The sequence below is a fragment of the Poecilia latipinna genome, unplaced genomic scaffold (genome assembly GCF_001443285.1).
Source record: "Poecilia latipinna isolate Pla-1442-1.1 unplaced genomic scaffold, P_latipinna-1.0 Scaffold1533, whole genome shotgun sequence".
Lineage (NCBI taxonomy): Eukaryota > Metazoa > Chordata > Actinopteri > Cyprinodontiformes > Poeciliidae > Poecilia > Poecilia latipinna.
The window spans coordinates 151,365-163,054 of NW_015114149.1; the positions used below are offsets into that span (position 1 = coordinate 151,365).

Consider the following 11,690-nt stretch of genomic DNA (forward strand, 5'->3'; position numbering starts at 1 on the left):
ACCAGCAATGAACCTCACCGCACGTCACTGACACACACACACACACCTAAACACACACACACACACACGCTGGTTTCTACCTGTTGACGGATGAAGAAGCAGCTGCTGAGGTTTTCTTCTCTCGTTTTTTCACCTGGAGACAGGAAAGGATTTGAATCAGTCCAGGGTTCTGGAAGGTCCTGGAAGGTTCTGCAAAACTGCCTCATTGGAAAAACATTTGTTCCAGAAACAAAAACATGAATTTCATCCAGATGTTTTCTGATTAGCACCTGGAGGAAGAACAAGACTTTCATCTGAAATGCCTGAAAACACGAAGCAGGGTCGGTTCAGGTTTCAGTCGCTGAGCGGCACAGAGTCTCCTTTGCAGACCAGTGAAAGCACAGCTGCTGCAACATGGCCTAGTCAAAGTCAGGCTTTAAAGCAGACTGAAGTGCTGTGGTGGGACCTCTGAGTAGATGAAGTCAGACTGACCACCTTCTCCATCTGGGACAGAGGTTCATACTGAAGAAGCAGCAGATCACAGAGCTGCTGCAGAAGGAGCAGGCAGAGGGGTCAAGAGGTCAGGAGGCAGTGGCCCTCAGAAAGGTCAGCCTCCAGCTGGTGGTAGCCCTTGCTAACATGGTAGCCCTCGCTAAGGTGGTAGCCCTTGCTAACATGGTAGCCCTCGCTAAGGTGGTACCCCTCGCTAAGATGGTAGCCCTCGCTAAGCCTCCAGCTAATGGTAGCCCTCATTAATGAACCGACGCTCCACAAAGACATTAGCTTGTATCTGACTTTGAATAAAACTGTTATTACCTTTCGCCTATCAGACTGAACGGTGCGAAGGCCACCACACCGGCTCTTTCAGAGTTTTCTGTCTGAACGGAGAAGGAGAAAATATTCAACCCTGATCAGCTGAAGAGTTGAGCGAAGAGGAGACCTGAGCCTGGCTGAGCGAGCGCAGCAACCTGCCTCAGAGTCAGGAAGCTCCCAGTGGAGAGCAGATCCCACCGATCAGCCGCCGTCCTCCTGGTCTCGCTTCTTTCTGTGATCTCAGCTGCTTATTGTCAAGCTGCAGCTCTAATTTTCATACAGGAAGTCAGTACACCACTTCCTCTTTCTGCAGTGCTTTTAGAGGACTTCCTCCTGCGTTGCACACTAGAATCTATTTGTGGAGCGGTAGAGCCCAGAGGCGGCGGCGTTGGCGTTACCTCCGGCAGGTTGCTGTAGAGCTGGTCATCAGGCGTCTGCAGGAAGCGCTCCAACATGCTGGCGGCCGCGGTGAAGATGAACCCATACTGGTCCTGGAAACACAACCGTAGTCAGAAACACTCTCCAGGTCGCCCCTGCTCCACCCGGCACAACCTCCGCTGGTGGAGGTGGTGTCATGGTCTGGGCTGGGCCGTCTGCTGCCTTCAGGCCTGGTCCAATTCCCAGACCCGACTGTCCCAGGAGAGACAGCTGGAGACAACCGAGACCTGAATGGGACAAAGACGTCCCTGTGCTGTTTGGGACACCTGAAGACGGGTCCGCATCATGGAACTGGAAGTTCTCGTCAGGGAGATGCTGCTGCTGACCAGAACCGTCTTCTGGCTGGACGTGGAGTCCTACCTTGGTCTGGACCGCCGAGGGTCTCTGTCTCCGCAGCTCCAGGACGAGGTCCAGGACGCTGAAGTCCTCGGTGATCTTCTGCAGGAGGGAAGAGAACGTCACAGATGAAGCCTTGCAAAACCAGAACCAGAACCATGTGATGAAGCTCACAGGTCTCCTCCAGGTAAACTATGGGATGGATTCCTGATGGTCCGTGACAAAACTTCCAGGTTTTTCCCTCTGACCTCTGCCTGACCTCCTGGAAGTGATGTCACTGACCAGCTTGGCTCCTGCTGGAGAGACCTGCTCTGTTGTCATGGGTTACCTTGGTAACCACAAGGTCGTGGATGTAGTCCAGAGCGCAGATGACTCCTGTCCTCCCACAGCCTGCACTGAAACACACACAGAGACACACAGACGGAGACAGACACACACACACAGACAGAGACACACACACAGAGAGACACACACAGACAGAGACAGACACACACACACACAGAGACACACAGACAGAGACACACTCACAGAGACACACACACAGACAGAGACAGACACTTAGCAGATGCAGTGATCATGTCCACTGTGCCATCGATAGCAGGTGTTACCTGCTGCATATTCACAGCCTCCTGCTCTGTCTGTGTGTGTGTGTGTGTGTGTGTGTGTGTGTGTCCTGTTGAATGTTCATGACCAGCTGACCTGTGATCAGCCTGTTGGCACAAACAAGCTGCAGAGATGATGTGAAGTTTAACACTGATCAGAGGACGACACAACGTCTCACTATGTCTCTGTCTGTCCCTCTGTGTACCTGCAGTGGACCAGGATAGGTGAGCTCTCGGCTCCTTGGCTGCTCCTGGCTCGGTCCAGCAGGTCCAGAATCCCGGTTGTCTCATAGGGGACGTCGTGGTCCGGCCAGGACAGGTACTGGAACTGGACCAGTGAGTGGACGTCCTGTGGGAGAGGAAGAGGAGTGAGGAAGGTGTCCTGAGCCGGGAGGCAGCAAGGTGAGCGCCTACCTGCTGGTAGCAGACCACCAGGGTTCGCACCACAACGTCCTGGTTGGGCCGCGACTCCACCTGCTGGACGTTCAGAGGAACAACACGTCACATTCGGCTCTCAGGACACGGAGGACGGAGAGGACCGGGCCGTTACCGTGGTGACGGTGAAAGGTCCAAACGCCGCAGACTGATGAGGAGCTGCCCAGTAGCACTCACATTTTCTCTGCAGAACCAGAACCAAACCTCTCTGTCTCATGTTTTATACACTTCAGCCATAAATATCTCAACAAGAAAAAAAATCTGAACATTTTAAATAATCTGAATAAAAATAAGAAAATGAAACGATACCTTTCCCATCTCGATCTCTCTGCAGGCCATGACTATCACCTGAAACACAGAACCAGTAGTTAGTCTGACCCCTGAGGACAAATGTGGACAGGTGCAGCCTGCTGTCCTAGTGACGGCGGTTAACCTTCCTGGTGACTAAACGAGTCTGTCAGATGTGAAAGTTGAAGTTCACCTGTTGGTCTATCAGCCAATCAGTGGCCTTCCCTCCCTGCTGCAATGGCCGCCGCCAGGAGATGAGTAAAGTGCAGCTCTGAGCTTAAATTAGGAAATACATTCTGATAAATCTTATAGAAGAAGTTGTTTTATTGTTTTATGCTCCTTGAGATCAGGAGGAAGGCGATGATGAAGCTTTTTGTCTCAGTCTAGTTTCTGGTTCGTTTTTCAGGTTTGATCTGAAATAGGTTCAACTTGAAACTGGCAAACCAGCCTGCAGTGCCCTTTGACCCCTGGAGCACCTGGTTCCAGAATGTGTGTGCAGGTGTTATTTGGGACGGGGTCAGAGGCCAAACTGCTGCTCTGACAGGAACCAGAACGAGTTCAGCTGGCGAATCATTAACTTCACTGCAACAGTTTCCTCTAACTGCAGGAGGAGCGCAATGTTGGAGCTGGGGACCAGACTACTTCCTGGGGATCAGCTCTTCCTGCTGGTACGCTGACCTTGATTTTGTGCTGCCAGATCATCCTCCAGAAGTCGGTCAGAGTGGAACTGAGGGGCGCCTGGGAGGCGATGTATCTGCAGTCACCTGACGCCCCCTGAAGGACAAACAGTGCTGTTACAACCAGAGCTTTCTCACAGCAGCAGGAGACACCTGAGTGGTGAGCTGCATCACCTGGACGAAGCTGGCGTTGATGTAGTCGGAGTCGGAGCCTGAAGTCTGCAGAGACAGAACCACCCGGGTCTGATCATCTGGATGGAGAGACGGGGTCAAAGGGCAGAGAGGCGTTAGAGCCGAGTGGGAAAATACATCACACTTCTACTGGGCAAAGAAAAGAGACGATGAGGATGGAGGCAGGGAGGGAAGGAGGCAGAGAGGGATGGAGGGAAGGAGGCAAGGAGGGATGGAGGGAAGGAGGCAAGGATGGAAGGAGGCAGAGAGGGAAGGAGGGAAGGTGTCTTCATACATGGTAGGATATCCTTGTATCGGTTCTTCTTGGCGTTGTCCTTTAGGGATCCAACCTCTGTGGTCAAACCGTGATCTTTCTTTAACTGGAGCGACTGAGAACGCACCACCTGGACACACACACACACACACACACACACAGCAGGTAGGTGAGGTGTGTAACCAGGTGTGTGAACTGATTTCTGAACATTTTCATTAAAGGTCTTTTTTGATCTTTGTTTTTTAATAATTGCTTCCCTTTATCATTTGCTTTTTGTTCTTTAAATCATGTTTTATTTTTGTCATTTTTACTCTGATTTGTAACAGAATTGATCATTGTTTAATTAACCAAGTACTTCAAACTGGTTTTCTTAACTGGGACTTAGTTTACTGGAAAGAGCATCACCAGTGAGATTTATAAACTCTGCTACATGTTGAGCTAGCAAAGACCAGTCAGGACCAATAAACACTGAGGGGTCCAGTAAGGGACTGGGACCATCTGGTCAGAAATGGGAGCAGAACTGCGAACAGAATTGGTTCCCCTCCTCTGTGACCGGTTAACGATGAACCGGCAGAAACCGAACGAGGAAGCAGAACTTCCTGTAGCTCAGAAACCAGAAGCAGAGACCCGGTTCAGGGAGTCAGAACCAGCAGGGACCAGTGGGGACCAAAGCTGGACTAAAAGGGACCAACCTGATCCAATCAGACCTCAACAGGCGCTCCGAGTCGCTCTACGCTGTGGAGTGGTTTTGGGTCACAGGAAGTAAAACCAGAACCTCTCTGATGAAGGTTTGACCGCCGTGTGCAGAACCACGGCTGGAGAAAGGCCAAGCCAGCATACCCTGACCCTTGACCTCTGGCTTCCAGGCACGGTGGAGGAGGGATGGTGCTGTGAGCCTGTTCTGCAGCCACAGGCTCTGGTTCCATGATTTGATTGGATGAATCATAAACTGCTGTGGGTTCTGTCTGCCCAGTCCAAACTGGTCCAATGTGGATCCAGTTTGGATTCAAACTGTCAGACAGTTTCTCTGGTTCAGACGTGAGAAGCAGAGGACCAGCAGAGCGACGCTGTGAGTGTTACAACCACGGCACTGTTAGCGGTTAGCTAGCTAACCTCTGAACAAACAAGGCGCTGCGGCAACAGGGGATGTGGTGAGACTGAGGACAGTCTAAAGATGAGACACGACAGAAACGTCTTCAGAGGACAGAAATGTCTGTTTACAAGTCGGTGGTTCAGACCTCAGATCTGCTGAATTCGACATGACTTCTCATCTACAGACTGCTAAAAGGGGACTTCCTGGAGGTCAGAGGTCATACTGCGAGCAGTCAGGAGGGTTTCTCTCTGCTGCCGGCTCTCCAGTCCCCAGAGGGTCTGAAGAGGAGTGGAGAGCTGGTGGAGGTGGTATCATGCTGTGGGGTGTTGAGCTGGAAGCAGCAGAGGAAGACGAAGCAGAGCTTCACCTGTCAGCTCCTCCTCTTCAGGTAGAGACACTCTGCTGACCTTTGACCCTTGGCTGGTTCCTGCTTGTGCTTCTGCTGGTAGTAGGAAGGTTGTTGGTTTGAATCCCAGTCAGGCCGTTCTCCCTGAGCCTGTCTTTCTCTCCAGGTGCTCCTCCAGCAGCATGCTGGTTGTACTGCGCCTCTCCCCTGACCTCTGACCCCCAGCAGGATGTACGCTGCAGACGATGAGTGCAGAGGTTTATCTACCCACTTCAGTAGATTTTAATTCAGCTTTAATCCACACCTTCCTGTAAATACCCAGAACAGTTCCTGGTGGAGCCCCAACCTGAACGACCAGGCAGTGAAACAGTGACATGTTTAGAAAGTGGCTGCATAGTTTAACCAAATGAAGCCGGCAGCAGCTTTCTGCTGGTTTGAATAACCGGCTCAGAGAAACGCTGAAACAGCGGCAGCTGTTTCCAGGGAAGTTTCCCTCTGAGGCGAGCAGGAAGAGATCAAACGTTTCCCAGGCGCTCCAGGCCCGGCGGTGCTGCCGTCGGGAGTTAAAACCGTTTTCCAGCGGCGACACTGACCTGGTACTCCTGCTCCACGGCGGCCGGGTCCACGGCCCTCAGGGCCGACAGCAGCAGGTCCATGGCCAGCTCCGGTCAGCAGCTCACTCTCACTCTGACTGCGTCTCAGTTCTGCCTCTGACTTTAACCGTCAGTTAATAATTCAGCTCCTCTCTCACCTCACAACCAGGAAGTGAGGAACCTGAATGAAACAAACCGCTCCGGACTGATTACCTCACTGGCTTTTATTGTGTCACTTCATCACAGGAGGCCGTCCTTCCTCAAACACACAGCTGCTCTCTCACTGTGGAGCTGCATTTTCACCTGCAGCTGGTCAGAACCGGGCCAGTTGCAGAACCAGAACCCTCCTTAACGACGCCAAACACTGGCAGACAGAAAACTACTGCAAACCTTTCAGAGGAGAAGAGAAAGAAGAAGCCAGACGGCAGAAACTACCATGAAGAAGAACTGAGAGGCCAGCGGCTGAAAACACAACAACTTAATAAAAACATGAGGAAAAGCACCAAAGATGTAAATTAATGTCACCATTTTAAGAAATCTGCAAGATATAATCAGCTAATTTATCCAATTTCAAATTTATCATGAATTTCTATAATTGATTCAGTGATGACTTTAGCTGAAATTTGTATGATCATTTAAATTTGTCATTACTTGTGCAAAGCCAAAATAGATAGAAAGTAAACATGTTACTTGTAGCAAACTGAATTTCTCATTGTTAGTGGGCGGGGCTAACACTGCTCAATGGTGATTGGTCGGCAGTTAGAGGATTTTATAGCTTTTATGGTGAACAGGAAATGTTCGCCATAAATCATTTGAAGATATCATTAGTACAATTTGTCATATAAAGACTGATATTTCAGTAATTAGTTACGACAGTAGTCACTGTGCCGTCTGTAAGCGGGTTGTCATGGTAACGCCGGCGGAGTGATCTATGTTGTCAGGTCCTGCTCCTCATGTGATGTGTTGGTTCTGAGCTAGCATTAAAAAGTAAGAGTTCTGAACACGTGTGTGGACATTCAGTTACTATACACAATTGACCTTGATAATTACATATTGTTGAGATTTAGAATCTCAATCGATGAATCATAATTTGTATTGACACACGGAGCATAAAATCAGCCAAGAAAAGCATTCAGACTTTACTTATTTTATTAACTTTCAGCGCTGAAAGGAGACACTTTACCATTACATCCGAGAAGAGTTTCTAAAAAAGTCTGTGCAGCGTCTGAGGAGAAAGAGGAGGGCAGCTGATTATATGGACGGAAGACACTCCCTGAAATCATACCATGCCTCTGTGGCCTGATAAGTTTCTGTTTCTCGTGAGAAATGGACCTTGGTGTCTAACAGAATCAAAAATGTAACTCTTTACTATGGGCCCTTTGTCTAACAGCGTGTGACTCTTTCTCGGCCTTGGTAAAGCATCTCAACACCTAATAGTAATCATAATGATTTAACTAATTTACTAATCTCAACAATATTTAATCACGTGATTGGGTGTTTGGCACAGTTATATAAATAGATACGTTTTTTTTATTCAAGCTATCGATGAATGGTTGCAAAAAGCGGCCAAAGTCTAAAGAAACCCCTTCAGGAGACGAGTCGATCCGGCTTTAGCGGACTACGGAAGCCTGGCAGTTGGAATGAGCTCAAAAACGTGGGCTCTGAGCTGCGTCGCAGTGTCAGAGTGAGATCTCTGTCTTCTCTCCCCATCTTCGCCGCTGCTAGCCTGCTAGCTAGCAGCTCTCCGGGAACATGGCGGCGTCGCAGGCTCTGTCCGAGGAGGAGTTCCACCGGATGCAGGTGAGAAGGAGCGGCTGGAGGCTCCTCGTTGGTCAGCAGGGTGACTGTCAGGTAGCAGACACACCTGAAGGGAGCGGCGGTCAGGCGGAGAGTCGCTGCCGGAGGACGTTAGCACTCCGTGCTAACCTTTAGCCGCTCATCTGGAGCGGGTAACGGAGCTAGCTGGTCGGGTCTGTGGGGCTGAAGATGCGGGGTTGGAGGGTTAAATGCTTTTATCTGGGCTGTGATGGCCGGAGGTCTCAGACTTAGCCGGGACACTTCTCTGATTTATGAACTCTATTAGTTGTCAGCTAGCTAGCCTCTGTGCTGCTAACCGTTATGTCTCTGTCAGCTGACAGTCACCGGGTCTGAGGGATGCAGCTGGCCGCGTTCAGGTCCAGCTGCCTCGGCCACAGTTGGAGCCAAGGGCCGCTGGTGTCAGCATGAACTGGACTGAGGAGATGATGGTGTTTAAAGACAAACAGTCATCAGAGTATTTAGTTCCAGGAAAAAGTGAGTCATTAGTCAGGTGATGGTGGATGACCCGACCAGGACATCCGGGTTCAGACGCAATTAGGAGCAAGGTTCACTTTCTTCATCAGCCCTCACTTGTTGGACGTTTCAGGAAAAGAAAAGTCAGTGGAAGGTAGACAGACAGAAGAGCTGAAAGTGATGCGTTCAGGTACCTGCGATCAGCGGGTCAGTCCAGGTTAGAGGTGTGAGGAAAGCCCGATCTAGAGACGGCGGAGGATTTTAGGGAGAAATGGAGATAAGTGATCCAACATGGAGGTCCCTGAATGGAGCAGAAGAAGATGGAATATTTAATGTGCTCAGATGGGTGATTGTAGGTTTCTTAGCAAACATTTTAGTTTCTGGATGAAAATAAATGCAGTTTGAAAGAACTGCAGAAGCTCTCCAGAGGTCCTGGTGAACAAGGTTCTCAGGTCTGAATCTCTGGGATAGTTAAAGTCTTTAACATCTAAACAGTTAGTGCAGCACATCATTTAATATTTCAGCAAAATCTACTACATGCAGATATAGGAATCTAACCTGGCACAGATGTTCCCAGGGACTTGGTGTTAAGAAAAGGCCAAACCTTTTGTCACTGGAAGATTAAAGATGTCTGCTATAGTTTTCAAGGAAAATTTATTTCTGCATTACATCTCCAATATTGGTCACAGATGAATAATTTTTGTGTCAAATCATACATAATTGGGTTCATAGAAGTTAAATTTACTGATAATCTTTTAGAAAATTCAAGATGGCAGTCATGGAAAATTAACTTTAGGACTAAAATTGCCAATTAAATGAATGAGTTGCTGTCAGTCACAGCCTACAGAACTTGAATTAAATTCTATAGGCTGTTTTCTTTCTTGAAAAAGTAAACATATATATATATATATATATATATATATATATATATATATATATATATNAGGCAGGTAATCGAGGTACTCGAATCATTCAAGGAATCGTTTCAGCCCTAAATAAAAGTGAGGAAAACATTGCAGAAGTTGATGTTTCTTTGCGAAGGTAGTAGCATCGTGCGTTGCTTGCTAAGCCTTCCAGTCCCGGGGGCATGGAAACGTTTCCTCCATCTTTAATCAGCTTCTTCCTCCTTCCAGAACCCTGCCGCCATCCCATCACTATGACAATGACTGCAGTGCAGCGTCTGCAGCTCCCATCTACAGCACCGTGAAGCCCAAGGTCAAGCCGCTGACCTCGCCCCCCTCAGCCTCGCCCATTTACGACATTGCTGCCCCGACCAATCAGAGGGAGGACCCTCACCTGGTGCCAGGTCGGTCCCTGCCGCAGCGGCCAGGTGTCTCCAGGGGCGGGGCTGAAGGCGTGACCATGTGACTTTTGTTTCCTAGCAGAAGCAGATCACGACTATGAAGACATTTCTTCTCCTGCCTCAGATGTCAGCAGCTTCTTCACACCTGGAGGCATCGGTCAGTTCACCTGGGGCAGATCGGCTCTGTGGCTCACCTGCTGCTCAGCGCACACGGACAAACTTTACACACAGATTCTTGAGCTTTCAGATTCTCTCTGCTTGGCTGCAGTTGCCACTAAGCGTGTTAATCAGCACCTTGTGCTTCTCAGTGACATTGTTGTCGTTAAGCAGATGTTTGTTGCCATGGTTTCTCTGTTTTTCTCTTTCTGCAGGTGTAGAAGCAGACCAGGGTGTTATCTTCTGTCCTCTCCTCTTTTCTCCACCTCCCTCCTTTCTTCACTGTCTCCGTCACATTAGAGATGATTTCTCATTAAGTTATTTATATGTATATGTATATAAACTGAATTAGGGACCGGGTTTATTTCGTAGATAATTCTTTTAGTCTGTGCCTCGCGTCGTACAGTCAGGAGAAATACATGAAATGTTTTCATCTTCAGGAATTAGACGGCGCCTTTGGGTTTCTAGTAAACGTAGTGTGTTTTGTTCTGGTTTCTGTCAGGTTTTAACTGTCGCATCCAGAAGCCGAAAGGACCCAGAGATCCTCCAGCAGCCTGGGGGCGGATGGAGAGGTGAAGTGGTTGAACTGGACCAGTTACCCATCTGGAATCACTCCAAACAGCCGTAGTGGTCACCATTTACCCGACCGACATCACTGTGATTTGTTCAGTTACTGTAATCTCCTCAACACTCTGATACATCTTTGTTTTAAAATTAACCAAAGTGCTTCAATTTTTTTCCTTAATTTAACTGAAATTAAGTCAAGTTTAACTAAACCTCCTAAAATTTGAATTTTATCTAATTTGTCTTGATTATCTGCAGATTTTGTACCCAAGAGTTTTTGGGTCATAATTCACAAACTTTTCCGATGTGGTTTCAGCTTCAATAAAAACAGTAACAGCATCTGTGGTGTTTTCTTCTATAGATCTGTGTCAGATCAGACAGCTTGTCCTGTGGTTGCTCATTCTATACTGAGGCGCTGTGCTAAGGGCGCTACGCTATCTCCTGCCTTCTCAAGATGGCCAAGCCTCCAAACCTACAAAAACATTACATTTATTACAGCATTATCACTAACGGAGGCAGGGGGCAGCTGACGCACTGCAACAGACAAGAAGAGATGTAGCGATAACAGCGCTGATGCTAAGCTAGTGCTAGGCTAACCAAGCTAACTAGCTTTTATAGGCTGAAAAAAAAAACTGTGTGAAACACGAAGCTTTACCAGCCAAATGTAGCAACAAACATATCTGTTAAAATATTGACTATATTAACTCAAGGAAGACTCAAATAGCTCTACAAAGTACAAGAACAGGAAGTGATGCAATAACTTACCCAATCACAGCCATCAGCTGTGGTTGTTTCCTTCCTGAGTTTATCAGCCAACTGAAAAATTACTGTCATTTCGTATAACCTGCTGCTGTACTGAAGGGAAAATGGTCCAGTTTTATCTGCTGCATCACTTTGAATACCTTCACTGTGGGCATCAAAACCACAATCAGTTCAATCTAAATGTAAGAAAATATAAACTTTAGAAAATTATGTGTTGTTAAATTCTACATGTTAATTGGATCATTTCAAACATGCTAAAAGTAAAATGTATGGTGAGAAAATGTGATGGCAGAATCACTTTTGGCTCAGCGGTCAACCTGACAGTTTGGCTTGGTGTTGTTCCTCCTGTGTTTGAAGGACACACCCTTTATTTTTACACCAGTGTGTTTAGACAGGTCATGTGATGTGACACAATAATGCAATAAGAAAACAAACAACAAATGAGAGCACAAAAACATAATGTCAAGGGCGTAGATCCCATCTCATTATTGGGGGGACCATAAACAGGAACATTTCTTAAGACCAATTTTGGGGGGGTCGGCAGAGTTACAGTGAAATGTAACGTAAAATGTGGTTTAAAATGTTTTTA

General features: G+C 47.8%; 2 protein-coding genes and 1 long non-coding RNA gene across 5 annotated transcripts in view; 2 read left to right on the forward strand and 1 right to left on the reverse strand.

Annotated features, from left to right (window-relative positions):
* ptpn18 (protein tyrosine phosphatase non-receptor type 18) overlaps positions 1–6,535 on the reverse strand; it is a 20,521-nt gene extending 13,986 nt beyond the window's left edge. Inside the window, exons 1-12 of one of the 2 annotated variants that reach the window (XM_015058326.1) lie at positions 6,046–6,535; positions 4,035–4,143; positions 3,743–3,819; positions 3,570–3,665; positions 2,913–2,951; positions 2,719–2,787; positions 2,583–2,642; positions 2,375–2,517; positions 1,895–1,961; positions 1,591–1,668; positions 1,191–1,283; positions 81–133 (exon numbers count right to left, since the gene is read on the reverse strand). In XM_015058326.1, the coding sequence (XP_014913812.1) occupies positions 81–133; positions 1,191–1,283; positions 1,591–1,668; positions 1,895–1,961; positions 2,375–2,517; positions 2,583–2,642; positions 2,719–2,787; positions 2,913–2,951; positions 3,570–3,665; positions 3,743–3,819; positions 4,035–4,143; positions 6,046–6,108 (947 nt within the window). In that variant the 5' untranslated portion in view covers positions 6,109–6,535. Of the gene's footprint in view, positions 1–80; positions 134–1,190; positions 1,284–1,590; positions 1,669–1,894; positions 1,962–2,374; positions 2,518–2,582; positions 2,646–2,718; positions 2,788–2,912; positions 2,952–3,569; positions 3,666–3,742; positions 3,820–4,034; positions 4,144–6,045 lie in introns of both variants that reach the window. The other variant, XM_015058325.1, reaches the window with a different exon arrangement.
* Positions 6,536–7,642: 1,107 nt separating this feature from the next.
* Positions 7,643–11,690, forward strand: part of LOC106963419 (GRIP1-associated protein 1-like) — a gene marked incomplete at its 3' end in the record, with an annotated part of 25,816 nt that continues 21,768 nt past the window's right edge. Inside the window, exon 1 of the mRNA XM_015058320.1 lies at positions 7,643–7,845. Coding sequence (XP_014913806.1) covers positions 7,798–7,845 — 48 coding nt within the window. The remainder of the gene's footprint in view (positions 7,846–11,690) is intronic.
* Positions 9,267–10,678, forward strand: LOC106963425 (uncharacterized). 2 transcript variants are annotated; one of them, XR_001428189.1, is made up of 3 exons: positions 9,267–9,622; positions 9,699–9,776; positions 10,278–10,678. It is a non-coding gene; the product is annotated as an uncharacterized LOC106963425 (long non-coding RNA). The 2 variants fall into 2 exon arrangements; XR_001428188.1 differs by having other exon boundaries at positions 9,702–9,776.